This window comes from Bos indicus x Bos taurus, chromosome X (assembly GCF_003369695.1).
Source record: "Bos indicus x Bos taurus breed Angus x Brahman F1 hybrid chromosome X, Bos_hybrid_MaternalHap_v2.0, whole genome shotgun sequence".
In the NCBI taxonomy this organism is placed as follows: Eukaryota; Metazoa; Chordata; class Mammalia; order Artiodactyla; family Bovidae; genus Bos; species Bos indicus x Bos taurus.
This window is the reverse complement of record NC_040105.1, coordinates 69703633-69719629: the sequence shown is the minus strand read 5'-3', so window position 1 is coordinate 69719629 and position 15997 is coordinate 69703633. Positions and strand designations below refer to the sequence as shown.

Below are 15997 nucleotides of genomic sequence, written 5' to 3'. Positions count from 1 at the left end.
GTGTAGCATCCTGTTGAAAATCATTTGACCATAGACATAGGGGTTTATTTCTGAACTTTCAGATCTTTTCAGCTGATTCTTATGTCTATCCTTTTGCCAGTACCACACTATATTGATTATAGTTGTTTTACACTAAGTTTTAAAATCTCTAAGTGTGAGTCTTCCTATTTTGTTTTGACTATCCTGGGTTCATTTTAATTGTACATGAATTTTAGAATTAGCTTATCAGTTTCTACAAAGAAGCCAGTGGGATTCTGACATGGATTGCCTTTTTTAAAATTGTGGATTCATTTGGGGAGTATTGCTATCTTAATGTTGTTTTCTATTTAATGATCATGCATTGTTTTTGCCATTGATTTAAATCTTTAATTTATTTCAGTGATGTTTTGTAGTTTTCAGAGTATAAGTTTTAAACTTCTTTAAGTTTTTTCCTAAGCATTTTATTCTTTTTGATGCTATTATAAATGGATTGTTTTCTTAATTTTATTTTCAGATCATTCTTTGCAAGTGTATAGGAATGTAATTGACTTTTATTTTTCTCATATCCTTCAACCTTTCTGAACTCTTTCATTAGTTCTAATATTTTTTAGTGGATTCCTTAGGACTTCTATATACAATATATATTGTCTCCAAAGACAAATAGTTCTACCTCTTCCTTTTCAGTCTTCTTGCCTTTTATTTCTTTAACTCGTGGTTACTTGTTCTGGCTGGAATCTCCATTACAGTGTTGAATGGAAGTGTTAAGAGAGGATTTCCTTTTCTCATTCTGCCCTTAGGTGGAATGGATTCAGTCTTTTACCATTAAGTATGATATTGCTGCTGCTGCTGCTGCTAAGTCACTTCAGTTTTATCCGACTCTGTGCGACCCCATAGATGGCAGCCCACCAGGCTCCGCTGTCCCTGGGATTCTCCAGGCAAGAACACTGGAGTGGGTTGCCATTTCCTTCTCCAGTGCATAAAAATGAGAAGTGAAAGTGAGGTCGCTCAGTCGTGTTTGACTCCTAGCCACCCCATGGACCGCAGCCTACCAGGCTCCTCCGTCCATGGGATTTTTTGTAGTTGTTGAGTAAGTTCCGTTTGTTAAGTTTTTAAAAATAAATTTTATTTTTAAGAGCTATTTTAGGTGCACAGAAAAATTGAGTAGAATGTACAGAAATTTTCTATTATGCATCCCCATATATGCACAGCCTCCCCCAGTGTAAACTTCCTGTACCACAATTGTACATTTGTTACAGTTGATGAATCTACAGTGACAGTCATTATCATCCAAATGCATAGTTTGCATTAGATTTTACTCTTGGCGTTGTACATTCTAGGGATTTTGATAGATGCATGATGATATCTATCTATCATTATAGTATCATACAGGTTAGTTTAGCTGTGAAACTGTATACCCCAGATTGGGACTTGAAACCAATCCCGCCTCAGATGGGACTCAAACCCAGTGATGCCTCAGTTGGAACTTGGACCTACAATCTCTGACATAGGAGAGAACTCGAACCTCCCAAGCAGAAACCACACACCTGGTGTCAGAACTCAATGAAACTCAAGTTTTTTATGTCTCAGCACAGATGGAATTCAGCAAGAGGCAAAGTGATAGACAAGAACTAGATTTGTTAATATAGGATGTTTGTGAAGGGTATAAGCAGGCAGGCAAGAGGGCTCTGCCCCCAGAACTTAGTGGGTCACGTTTTTAAAATCAAAGGAAAAGTGAGGAGAGAGAGAAGACCACCTTCTGCTTACTTTGTAAAGATGTTGCAGGAAAATGGGATATGAGAGGATGGTCACATCCCAGGTCTTGGGTGAGTTCCTGGTATGAGCTGCCAAGTGAGGGTCCTTGGCTTCTCACAGGAAAGAACTCAAGAGTGAGCTGTAGTTAAGTGAAAGCAGGTTTATTGAGAGAAATACACATTCCATAGGCAGAATGCTTTCTATCTCAGAAGGTGAGAGTGGCCCTGGGAGATAACACACTCCATTAGAGTGTGGTCCATCTCAGAAGTTGAGAGCGGCCCTGGGAGATAACACACTCCATTAGAGTGTGGTCCCTCTCAGAAGTTGAAAGGCTCTGGGGTGTGAGGGTGGTTTGTTTTTAAGGGCTTGGTAATTTCATAGACTAACAATATTATTCCAACTATTTTGGTGCAGGGTGGGGATTTCTAGGAATTGAGCCATCATCTTTTCTTAGCCTTTTATGGTTAGCCTAAGAACTCCTATGATGCCTGTAGGTGTGTCATGTAGCATGCTAATACATTACAGTGAGTGTATAATGAGACTCAAGGTCTACTGGAAGTCAAATTTTCCACCATCTTGGGCCTGGATGATTCTTACCAGTTTTTATTGTATCCTCAATGACAATGTCATTCTTTTAAATGGTTGTTCCCTGCCACCTTCCCTCCTATCTCAACTTCAGCGACACTAAAAATCCTCTGGTCCATCTTTCCATTCTTCCCTATCCCCCAAATCCTTGGTAACCATTGATCTTTTTACTATTTCCATAGTTTTGTCTTTTCCCGAATGTCATGTAGTTGGACTCATATAGCATTTAACTTTTTGAGATTGGCTTTTTTCACACCAGTCAGTTCAGTTCAGTCACTCAGTCATGTCCAACTCTTTGTGACCCCATGAGCTGCAGCATGCCAAGCATCCCTGTCCATCACCAACTCCCGGAGTCCACCCAAACCCATGTCCATCGAGTCTGTGATAACATCCAACCATCTCATCCTCTGTCGTCCCCTTCTCCTCCTGCCCTCAGTCTTTCCCAGCATCAGGGTCTTTTCAAATGAGTCAGCTCTTCGCATCAGGTGGCCAAAGTATTGGAGTTTCAGCTTCAACATCAGTCCTTCCAATGAACACCCAGGACTGATCTCCTTTAGAATGGACTGGTTGGCTCTCCTTGCAGTCCAAGGCACTCTCAAGAGTCTTCTCCAACACCACAGTTCAAAAGCATCAATTCTTCAGTGCTCAGCTTTCTTTACAGTCCAACTCTCACATCCATACATGACCACTGGAAAAACCATAACCTTGACTAGACGGACCTTTGTTGGCAAAGTAATTTCTCTGCTTTTTATTTATTTTTATTTATTTTTAAAATTTAAATTTATTTATTTTAATTAGAGGCTAATTACTTTACAATATTGTATTGGTTTTGCCATACATCAACATGAATCCGCCATGGGTGTACACATGTTCCCAATCCTGAACCCCCCCTCCCACCTCCCTCCCCATACCATCCCTCTGGGTTATCCCAGTGCACCAGCCCCAAGTTTCCTGTATCCTGCATTGATGCTGTCTAGGTTGGTCATAACTTTCCTTCCAAGGAGTAAGCATCTTTTAATTTCATGGCTGCAGTCACCATATGCAGTGATTTTGGAGCCCCCAAAAATAAAGTCAGCCACTGTTTCCACTGTTTCCCCATCTATTTTCCATGAAGTGATGGGACTGGATGCCATGATCTTAGTTTTTTCACATAGTAATATACATTTAAAGTTCCTCCATGTCTTTTCATGGCTTGCTAGCTCATTCCTTTTTAAAGCTGAATATTATTCCATTGTCTGGATGTACCACACGTAGTTTATCCATTTCACCTTTTGAAGAATATCTTGGTGTTTTCACATTTTGGCAATTATGGAAAAAGCTACTTATGAAGGTGTTGATATAAATAAAAAATACTTATAAACATCATCAGTGTGCAGTTTTTTGAGTGGACTTTGTTTTCAGCTTATTAGGTTAAATATCAAGGAATGTGATTGCTGGATCAGGTGGTAAGAGTTTGGTTAATTTTGTAAGATATTGCCAAAAGTGGGTGGATCATTTCACATTCCTACCAACAGTGAATAGTTCCTGTTATTCCACATCTGTACCAGCATTTAGTATTGTCAGTGTTCTGTATTTTATTCATTTTAATAGGTGTAGAGTGTTATCTGGAGAAGGCAGTGGCAACCCACTCCAGTACTTTTGCCTGGAAAATCCCATGGACGGAGGAGCCTGGTAGGCTGCAGTCCATGGGGTCGCTGAGGGTTGGACGTGACTGAGCGACTTCACTTTCACTTTTCACTTTCATGCATTGCAGAAGGAAATGGCAACCCACTCCAGTGTTCTTGCCTGGAGAATCCCAGGGATGGGGGAGCCTGGTGGGCTGCTGTCTTTGGGGTCGCACAGAGTCAGACACCACTGAAGTGACTTAGCAGCAGCAGCAGAGTGTTATCTTACTGTTTTAATTTTTGATCCCCTAATGAGATATGATGATGTGGAGCACATTTTCATATGCTCATTTGTCATTTATATATGTTCTTTGGTAAAATGTCTTCACATCTTTTGCCTGTTTTTAATCATGTTATTTATTTTATTATTTTTGAGTTTCAGTTTTTAAAATTTATTTTAGATAATAATTCTTCATTCGATATATCTTTTGCAAGTCGTTTTTCTCTGTAGCAGAAAGACATGTCTTATTCTTTTGAAGTTTGCTAGTATTTTATTAAGGACTTTGGCCTTTGTATTCATAAGTGGTATTGGTCTGTAGATTTCTCTTTTTATAGTATCTTTTCCGATTTGATATGATACTGGTCTCATTGAATGAGTTGAGATATATTTCCTCCATTTTTATTAGAAGACTTTATGAGAAAATGGAGTTAATTCTTTTTTTTTTTTTTTTTTTGAATGTTTGGTGTAATTTGGTGGTTAAACCATCTGGACCTTTGCTTTTCTTTGTGGGTAGATTTTTGATTACTAATTCAGTCTTTTCAGTTACAGATCTGTTCACGTTGTTTATTTTTTCTTGTGTCAACTTCAGTAATTTATGTGTGTTTAAAAATTTGTCCATTTCATTTAGGTTATCTAATTTTTTGGCATACAATTGTTCATGATATTCCTTTATAATATTTAATTTCTTTAAGGTAAATAGTAGATCTCCTCTTTAACTTCTCATCTTGTGTCCTTTTTTCTTGGTCCATGTACCCTAAGTTTTTTTTTTTTTTCCCAATTTTTCTCATCTTTTTAAAGAACTTATTTTGATTTCATTGATTTTCCTCTATTGTTTTTCTGTTCCCTGGTTCACTAATTTCTGTTTTAATCTTTATTATTTCCTTCCCTCTGCTTTCTTTAGGTTTAATCTACTAAAATCTTTACTGGTAAAGGAAAATATATTGGGTTTGCCAAAAAGTTCATTTGGGTTTTTCTGGAAGATGTTATGGGAAAACCTGAATGAACTTTTTGACCAACTCAGTGCAATTAATTAATAGTGTGTTTTTATTTTTAGTAGAAGATGGAACTTAAATTTTCTTTTAAGAGAAAATCTTTAAAAGGTTACAATAGGAAATGTTTTGATTACAAACTGCTCCTTTCAGAAACGCCTTTTAAAAACGGATTGGTATGTCAAAAGGGTGATTATAGGCAGAAAACATTTTTTAACCAAAGCAATATATTAAAAATATTTTTACTGGAGTATAGTTGATAGAAAACTCTTATATTTTAATGTGAGTAAAGCATTACCAATACTGCCATACAACATAGATAGAAAAATGGGTTCACAGAATTGTAGGTATTGGTGTTCTGTTTGATAATGCACCAAAGAGATAAATAATGCTTTCATTTCTTGTCTTTTAAGATAAAGCCAGTGGGTCTGGCAATAACTCTGATATGATGGAAAACAGCAGGGAAGAGGTAAGAATAACTTGGAGCATTTAAAAGATATTTATTACATACTACTAACCAACTAGAGTAGGTGTCATCAGTTTGCTTTTATTTAATATATGCGTGTGTTTGAGTTTACTCTTATAACCAAGTATTATTATAACTTTATTTTCAGTAATTGTTCACTTTTTGATGGTGTTTACTGTTTTTGTTAGTGCTGTGGTTTGTTTCACCTTAAGTCAGACTACTGAAGGCTAGCTAACAGGTATTTGAATGTTATTATATTGTAACAGTGGTGCTCAAGGGGATTGTTATGGGCATAACCTTATGGTTCTGAGATGGATATTCAGAATTTCTTCAGCATTATTATCAGAACCCATCCTGAGGTCCTTCATCTGATAATGCCAGCCTACACTGTGTTTTAGAATTCTTTCTACCCAGTGTGAAAAATTGAATCCAATAAAATACACTGATTGTATTGGCAAAATGGAGGTAAATTTAGTATCTCTGAGAAAATTGTAGAAGGTACTCTGTGCCATGTATTAGGATAGAGAAAATAACACATTTTTAGATTCTTAAAACTGTCTTTTGGGATCTGGTTACCTCTTCATCTTTGTTTTGTGTTTGTCGGCATAGGCCAAGATCGTGGTACAGCAGTGTATCATTTTCTATTCCTCAAAATTCAAAAGTAATAATTTAACAAAAAGAGATAGTTTTTTTTTTTTTTAAGAGATAGTCTTAAATCAAGGAAACCTTGAGAGTAAATGAGAATTAGTTATTGATGTTCCTTTTAGAAAAATATTTTAGGCATACAAATTATGTCTCATTCTACATATTATAGGTGTTGGTATAGGGAAATAATTGTAGGGATGGTTCTCAGAGTTTTACTCACTTTTGTACTTATTTCTTGCATTTAGGGAGCTAGCTCTGCAGAAAAATCCAAATCGTCAGGATCATCACGATCAAAGAGGTTGGTTGATACTGGAGGGAAAAAAGTTACTTTCTTTTTCAGGTTGTTTTATTTCCTTTTTATTAGAATAATCTGTTTTTTCCTAAACTTCAAGCACTCTTGTTCTAAGTAAACTATTTTATACAAGCATATATATTTTAAAAAGGGCTGTTGTAATATAATGAATCCTCTTGTATCTATCACTTGACTTTTAATTTTAACTAAAATTTTCCCAGGGGAGGATTTATTATGTACTAGTGGCCCTGGCAGTATATAGGTAATGCCTTTCAGATAATATATGTGCTTTAAAAAAAAGGAGAAAAGGGAAAATGAAATGTTAAATGTCTCATGAGGCAATATGAGTGTTTTAGGGTTATACAGAATTGTCTAGGATGGGAAATGGTAGCCATAATAGTTATAAGGAAGTTATAAGACGATCAAAGAGTGGTTAAAATACTTATTTGTGTTAAATTGTCAAAGTGAATTGTACATAAAGACTGAAATTACTCCAAGCATAATGTAATGTGTAATATACTATGAAATATAGTTTTTATTAGAAGTTTGCAGTTTATTCTATTGGCCTTTTTTTTTTAATTAGTGAAAATAAATGTCTTAATAATCACAGTTTGTTTGTTATTAACTTATTCCCTAAAGTACTGATTCTTAAATAGGAGTTCCCCTCTAAATACTCTTTACCTTTTTTAGAATGTGCATGCCTTGGTCCTGCTCAAGACCTACTAAATTGTAATGTGGTATAGAGATGTATGCTTCCCTAGGTGATTCTGATACGTATCTCTGGTTAAGAGCCACTGCTTAATCTAAACATGTTATTTATGTTATTTGGGTGTTTTTCAATTGTCAGAAATGTCTGTAATTCTATGGACTTAATTTTTTCATAGGAAACCTTCAATTGTAACAAAGTATGTAGAATCTGATGATGAAAAAACTTTGGATGAAACTGTAAATGAAGATGCTTCTAATGAAAATTCAGAAAATGATATTACTATGCAAAGCTTGCCAAAAGGTAAAGTGTATTAATTTTTTATATGAAGTTAAAGTTGAAAAATATCTTTAAATGTCATTACTATAAAATTAGAAATTGATTATTGTAAGCTGTGTGTCAAGGACCAAACCTGACATTTTAGTAGCAGTGGTTTGGAAATGTATTAGTATGGTAATGATAATGTGTGTTCCTGAGGTTAAATATTTAGAATATATAGTCAGGTTTGAAAAGAAAACTTATTTTCTCTTTCCATTGGTTTCTAGTTTCCAAATTATACTTGAATGTGGAAGTTGGTTTAAATGCTTAGTATGTTAAGTTTTGGTTCAGTGAATTTTAATGTGCTTGCTTTACAGAAAAACATAATGAATACACTGAAAACGTCTCAAAAACATTTAAAGTTTAATTTATTCTTACTGCATTCTTAAATTCCCTAAGATTCAAAGTGAAGTTATGTGTTAAATTTGATTTAGGTATATTTCTTGTAATTATCCTTTTTAAAACGCCTTGTCACATTTCCTCTCAACTGTTATGTTTCTAATCTTAAAAGTTGCATTGATTAGATTGGGGCCAGGGTAGGGTGGATAGGGGAGAAGCCAGATGAAAATCTTGGACTTTTCATAGCTCAAGTCTAAGAGCAGTGTGATTACATGATGAGAGAATGACATGGTCTTGGTAATTTCATGGTGTTTCAGAATCAAAAGTTTTGATTTGTTTCTTTATTGAATAATATGTTCAAGGCTCTTAGATTTTTCAGATTTGTTATCACTGATCATTTACAGCAATGTTTACTACTTTATTCTCTGTCTCTACTTATGTTTATGTGACACATGTTTTGATTATGGAAGTTTAAAAAATGATGAATAGGAGGATAATACATTTCTTGACTAGGAAAAATTAGGAGTTACAATAGATAAGAAATGATGAATGAGAGGAGGAAGAAAGAAGAAAAATTAATGGGCCTACCATTTACATGGCTTTGAAAATCATTTTATGTAATGGTTTTGGTGGCCTAAAGCAGAAACAGCTAACATGGCAGTCTGAGTTTCATAGGTAGTGATTCACTTTGGATTATTACATTCTCAGTGGTTGTTAGTGGAAGTCCTTATGATGGCCACTGGGTGAGCTAAGAACTAGGAGTTCCAATGTTTCTTTTAGTGACATTATGGAAGAAAGTTAGTATGGGATGTTATTAACCTGAACTAAGGGTAATTCTCTTCCACCAAACCAAAATAGACCTGTTTCATAAGGTCAAATTTGGTTGTTTATCACTATTGTTATAATACTGAGTATGTATAAGTACTGGACTCCTTAAAAATTAACTCATTTAACTCTCAAAGCAATGCTGTAAGGTAGTTATTGTTTCTACTTGTAGAGATGAAGGAACAAATTCAGAACTCAAGGAACTTTTTTAGCTTTAAATTAAAAAGCTAAGATTTGAACCCAGGTCTGCCTGAATCCAAAGCTAGTGAGTGCTCTTTCCACTCTGCTGCTTTGCTTTCATTTATAGAAGAATCTTCATAAAGAAATCTTTTTTTTTTTTCCCCCGGTGTGTGTGTGTGGGTGGGGGGTGTTATCTGTAAATCTTTAGCTTTTTTCAAATGCCAGGGCTTCTCTGAGAGTACATATGTGGAATGGTTGTTGTGAATAAAGGTTTTTTTGTGTGTGTGTGGATATTACTTATATTTACCAGCTTGTAAAAAACTCAATCCTTTGTGCCCTATTTGCCCCCGTTTTTTCAGAGACTCAGAAATTCATTTAACCTCGGTTAAACCTCACTGCTGACTAACAAAGACCTATGTTTCAGGGAAACAGCCCCTGACAACTACCAGGTTTTACAGTTCGCCCTTCATATCCGTGGGTTCTGCCTCTGCAGATTCAACCAACCTCAGATCAGAAATATTTGGGGAAAGAATTCTGGAAAGTTCCAAAAAGCAAAACTTGAGTTTGTCATTTGGCAGCTGTTTATATAGGGTTTACATTGTGTTGGGTATTGTAAGTAATCTAGAGATGATTTAAAGTATACAGAAAAATGTGCATAGGTTATAGGCTATTTTACATAAAGGACTTGAGCATCCACGGATTTTGGTATCCAAGGGGTCCTGGAACAAATCCCTCATGGATACTGAGGGACAATTACACTTTCTTAATTGTTGTCAGTAATGCCCAGTTGGGCTTTTCTGGTGGCTCAATGGTAAAGAATCTGCCTGCCAACGCAGGAGAAGTAGGTTCAATCCCTGGATCGGGAAGATCGCCTGGAGAAGAAGATGGCAACTCACTCCAGTATTCTTGCCTGGGAAATCCCATGGAGAGAGGGGCCTGGTGGCCTACAGTCCTTGGGTTCACAAGAGTCAGACACGACTTAGCGACTAAACAACAACAATGCCTAATTACTAAGCCCAGCAATATAGGTAAAGTGAGACCTAGACCCTTTTTACCATGCCTCTGCTTTATTTGCTCTTGAGAGATTAAAATGAAAAATTAGCAACCTCTCTCCTCAGTTCACATGTTTTATGGCTAAGAGAGTACATTCTTTCTAAAAGATTCCATAGGGACCAACAATTGATTTCATTCTGCAATTTATTGTTATAGCACTTGAGCTTAAGTACCTAAGGCAATATTTGTTTAAAACTCTTTAAGGACTTTCAGGGTACTGGAACTTTGACTTAACTATTTAGGAAATGGTACAGAATAGTACAGCAGTAATAGCAGAATATAAAACAACACTTAAGAATATTTTGCTGCCTTTATGGTTTAGCTTATGAGAAGAATAGGATGTCTTTAAAGCTTTCTTTTCTGATCCTTTTGTTTTTTAAACTGTGGAACTTAGCATAGATGTTCATAGTCAAAAAAGCTTTTGTGATAGGCAGTATAAAAATTGAGAACTGGGCTAAAGCTTTTTAACTTTATTCACACATTTCTGTTACAAATCAGTTCATAATACTTCCCCCCCCACCACCATTTTTTATGAACTATGTTTCCAACAAGTAATTTGATTGTTGACACCTGGCCCTTTTACTATTTCCCTGTTTTATTTATTATTGAGAGGTCCTTATATAAATATTGAAAGCTTGAAAGAAACAAAACTATGTTCCAGCAATGTTGGCTTTATCTGGAGTCTTGTACTTCACTTGCACATTTAATATGTGTAATGGTTTTTTAAATGAAATCATTCTAGGTACAGTGATTGTACAACCAGAGCCAGTGCTGAATGAAGACAAAGATGATTTTAAAGGGCCTGAATTTAGAAGCAGAAGTAAAATGAAAACTGAAAATCTCAAAAAACGCGGAGGTAAATACAAGTGAAAATGAAAACATGAGTTTAAATTGCTGTTTATGACCATATTGGAAAATCTGATGTACTTACTAAAAATACCTCCACTTTTCTGCCCATTGTTTTTTAAAAGCACTACTTAAAAATAACTTCTGTTTCTTTCTGAGCTCTGAAGCAGAAAAGGTTAAACACCATTGATTAAAATACCTTTGCCTTCAGTGGCTATTAAGTTATCTCAAGAAGCTTAGTATTTCCTTCTTACACATGTCAGTTCTGTAATGCTTATATGCCAGAATACCATGTGTTCCCTCTCACCTGAAAGAATTTTAGATTTGGACAAAGTCTTGCACGTGGCCTTCAGATAACTTTATACATATCTAAAACATTGTTTCAGAGAGTGATGAACATCTGCTTTAGTGTCACCTTGGGTGCTTATATTAAAAATGCAATTCCCTTGACTCCACTAGTGACGATTTAGAATTTCTGGGGATGATGTCAAGACCCTACTCCGGTTTGTTGTTATGTGCATTAAAGTCAGATATCTGTTGGTTTAAGGATATCAGTGTAGATATGAATAGGAAGGAGAAGGGATCTAGAGCTAGGAACCTTCCTTTCATCTGTCTCAGTCACCTCTTCCTTTGTCTGTCCACCCTCACTTACACACACAACAATTGGCTAGTCATCTGTAGAAAGTGAGCATGAGGAAGATTCATTTAAAAATTCACTACAGTGAAGTTTGTGTCCTACTTGTTTGTGTGTGAGTTTAAACTAGTGCCTGTATGTATTTTTGGGGCATATTAACAGAGCCAGAATCCGTTATGATAGAAAGAATGCATCTCTAAAAGATAGAAATGACACTAAATTTCTAAATGGAAGTGTAATGGAAGCCTGTCTGTTTAATATTTATCATTTTAATTGTGAAATTATAGAGTAGTTCTTATTTTGCTGAAATTTTGTGTAGATTTTATTCCAGTGCTATATGATATCTTGGTGGTACCAGTAAAATATATCTGTATTTGTACAATAGTATATTGTATTAGATGTGTGTATAAATATATATATGTAAATTTTCAGATTCAATTCATTATGTTTAGAGATCAAGAAAATGTAGTTTAGTCTTTTGTCCACCAGGGGGTGTTCTGCCTCTTTCAAGCATAAGGAAGATTTTTTTGAGACTGCCATTGCAGCAACAGAGCTCACCAAACTAAGTAGTAGTCTTTAAAATAAGAGAATCAGCAAGTAGAAGATGATGATAAGGACCAGCAGTAAGAGTTTTCTTTCTTCTTATTTCTGATTATGGATCCTCTAGGAAGACAGATAACTAAGTATAGTGCCTTGTGTCAAAATTAATATCTAGTGGTGTCTTTTGGGGAGGGACTCTGGAGTAGTCAGTGCCTCAGATATGGATAATGGCTAAAAGGAGAATAAAAAAGAGTTACAGTTATCGGGGAGGGTGATTTTAGTGCTAATTTACTATGCTGCTGGTATTTGGTCTGAGCTGATATGTCTCTGGAACATTTTATTGAGTGTTCTGTGTAAGAATGTTTATATTGTGCTTAAGGGAATATGTGTGTTTATAGCCATATGATAGCTAAATCTTTTTTGTTAATTTTTGTCTTAATAATTTGCTACATCTTTAAGCTGTCGGAAATCACATAGGATTTTAACTGTTTTTACCTATATACCCATGTATGAATGAACTAGTGATCTGAGGTACTGAACTGGTAGTTAATATTCAAACTTCATAGGAAGTTAGTTCTAAAATTGAAGTCTAATTTAGGAAACTGTCAAGAAGGTAAACTTTATACATAAAATAGTCTTATAATGATTTGAAACAAAATTAAACATAAAGATATTGACCATTTAAGGAGCCATTGTTTTTTTAAATACCATAGACGATTTTGACATCCTTTCCCTAGTTCAGTTGTTAGAAAACATATTTTACATTTAATTTTTCTATATGACAGAATAATTCTCTCCTTAGGTTTGATAAAATGTATTGAGGTCAGAAATGAAAATGCCTGTTTTCCATTTATATGCTGTATTATAACCATTATTTCATAACTAAAAAAATAAAACATACATCCATAGAGAGATGTCTAGTAAAGTACCACTTAACCAGTTTACAATATTTGCTTCAGATCTCACTTAAATAAAGTATTGGTTTATTCCTATTTCCTCTTTTGCACTTCAGGTTGTGATTATTTGAAGTTTGTGTGCATATGTGCTGTTTCCATGCATGTTTTTATATTTTTTTTTACCTAATTTTGCTCAAAAAGTATTTGTTTTTCATTTAAAAATATACATAGTAGTATCTGTAGATATCCTTTTTCAGCATTTTTTATTCAACTTTGATTTTGAAATGTATTCATATCAGTAAATGTATAATGGGTTTTTTACTTTTCACTGTTCTATAGAATTCAGTTATATAAGTAAATCACTATCCATTTCCTAAATGTGAAATTATTTCTAATTTTTTGTTTTCAAATTTTTCCCAATTGCTAGTTAGTACTTCAGTGAATATCTTTTATGATTCTTTATGCACATTTGGGGAAAATTCTCCATTGGATCACTTAGCTTTTTAAAATTCTTGAGTGATATATGTGCAAAAGCATAAAGAATATGCTTAATATTATCTAACATTGGATGAACATTCAGACTCTAGCTTTTCATTACTTTGTTAGCTTACATGAATGTAATCATTATTTGATATGAAAAAACACACTGTAAATTTATTTGTGTTTAAAGTACAGAATATATGAATACTCACAATCAAATACTAATGCAGGATGGTATGATTTAAAATAAAATATAAGCAGCTTTATAGAGTGTGATGGTGCCCTTATACTTTGGTTAACCTTTTTTAACTTCTGCAAGTAAAAATATTTGTGCTGATACTTGGTGCTTTGGACCTTAAAACTAAGAATAACACAAAATAGAAAATTAAAAGGTGAGAAATACCTATGTTGTTTTGTCTTTTTGTTAGGGACAGAGACAATTTCTTTTCCTTTTTATTTTTTTTAAGTCTTATTCCCTTCCCCCCCCTTTTTTTTCCTTCAGTGAATGAAGGCATTTTCACTGGCCTCTTTTGAGTCATATTCTACCATCTTATTTGGATAAGAGTTATTTGCACATCAGAGTCACCTGTAAAACTTTCAGTGGGTTAGGGATGGGAATGGCTGTCCCTGTTTTTAAAAGATTCTTTGATTCTAATTTTCAGTTGAGATTGTGAAGCACTGTGTAGAACTAGAGATGAGGGTGAGGCAGAAGTTCCTTTTATTCTTGTGTAGGTTATCTTCAATCTGTTTTTCTGCAGAAACTGTGGCATGGGACTCTGTCAAAACCCAGCCATTCTGAGGTTTTCCTGCCAAGATAGATATACCTGCCAATCTTATTTGTCCATATTTGGAAATAGTGGACAGTGCTGATATGGACTTGACAATGGAGTAGATATAGAAAAAAGGCAGGTTAATGGGGATCGTGGATAGTATTGAAGGGACTTTGAGGAAGGAAATTGGTAATATAAAGTTATCAGGCTTTTACATACTTTTGAAAGGATCTGTATAGACAATTCCATTTTGAGAATAAAAATTTTATGGTATACCTAACTAAAGTATAGGGTTCCAAAAGAATCTATTCCATGTATTTCACTTGCTTCTCCATTCTTTAAGAACTGATGCTGAATTTATTTGTGAAGCAGTAGCAAAATGAAAAGAGCTCTTGGCACCTATTTTTAGAACTTCTTTTATGGAATCTCTTCATGTTATGTCAAGTTGTTGTGAGAAATAGGGTTTGCATCTGTAAAAGGGAACAAGTTAGCTCTGCAATTTGTCAAGGTTGTCATGTTTTTAGTAAGTCCATAAAATTATTAACCTTTTTATTTGTATCCAAAATGTCATTTTCCCAAGGATTATGAAGTATTTAATTTTCAATTTGAATGTTGGGAAATGCTAACTAAAATATATGTCTTTTTATATGTGTGTCTATGTGTGAATAATGGTCACTCTTTTCTTCTAGAAGATGGGCTTCATGGGATTGTGAGCTGTACAGCTTGTGGACAACAGGTCAATCATTTTCAAAAAGATTCCATTTATAGACATCCTTCACTGCAAGTACTTATTTGTAAGGTGTGTAATGATCTGTTGATAATTCCATAAATATTTGAATGCTTAACATGTGTCAGACTTTTGATGCACAGTGATGAAGATGGAAATGGTTTATGCCATTGGAGGGCATATACTGTAGTGGGGAAGACAGCCATGAAAGGGCCAATAAGTGCTACGATAGGGGAGATACCGTGTACTTTGGGAACACATGAGAAACCATTGTAATTTGGAATTGATATATAATGGAGATGATACAGCTGATGTCTGAAATATAAATAGGAATTAGCTTGGTAAAGTGGGATTGGTTCAGTATATTTTAGGCCAGAGGCAACATGATATTCAAAGACTCATAGGTGAGGGACAATGTGGTGTGTTGGAAAATTGCAGAGTATATGTGTGTGCACACATATGTTTTATAACCTTCCCTCTTTATAAACTCTAATTACTCAAATCTAAACTCTCCATGTAGAGTAGTGTTTTGACTTAATTTGGAGATTGTAGATTTTAAAAATATTTCATATGTATTGAAGATAATTTTAATAGTCTATGTAAACTTTTTTATAAGTAATACCTTGGAATTAATTTTAAATGTCTACTTTATCAAGAATATCATTTCCCCAACTCATATTACTGCTAAATTAATCCTGTAGTAGTTTGTTTCCCAATAAAATATCTACTTGAATTGTAGGGGCAGACCAGACTTTCCTTAATTAGAGTTCCATTTGTAGATCTTGCATGAATTTTTGATAGATGTAGACCGACTGAGCGACTTCACTTTCCCTTTTCACTTTCATGCATTGGAGAAGGAAATAGCAGCCCACTCCAGTGTTCTTGTCTGGAGAATCCCAGGGACGGGGGAGCCTGGTGGACTGCCATCTATGGGGTCGTACAGAGTTGGAGATGACTGAAGTGACTTAGCAGCAGCAGACCAACTTAAGCTAAATTTACTGCCTAAGAGGCAGTAATTTGTGTCCTTCCTTTTCTTGAATTCAGTTCAGTCAGGCTTCTAGTTTTAAATTGTGACAGCTGAATTTTGCATC

The 15997-nt window shown here is 34.8% G+C and overlaps 1 protein-coding gene across 8 annotated transcripts in view; it reads left to right on the top strand.

Annotated features, from left to right (window-relative positions):
- ATRX (ATRX, chromatin remodeler) overlaps positions 1-15997 on the top strand; it is a 285940-nt gene that overhangs the window by 91102 nt on the left and 178841 nt on the right. For 3 of the 8 annotated variants that reach the window (XM_027534131.1, XM_027534129.1, XM_027534134.1), the window contains 5 exons: positions 5603-5658; positions 6546-6598; positions 7477-7601; positions 10756-10869; positions 14869-14978. In XM_027534131.1, coding sequence (XP_027389932.1) covers positions 5603-5658; positions 6546-6598; positions 7477-7601; positions 10756-10869; positions 14869-14978 — 458 coding nt within the window. The remainder of the gene's footprint in view (positions 1-5602; positions 5659-6545; positions 6599-7476; positions 7602-10755; positions 10870-14868; positions 14979-15997) is intronic. The other 5 variants (XM_027534136.1, XM_027534133.1, XM_027534137.1 and 2 more) reach the window with 3 other exon arrangements.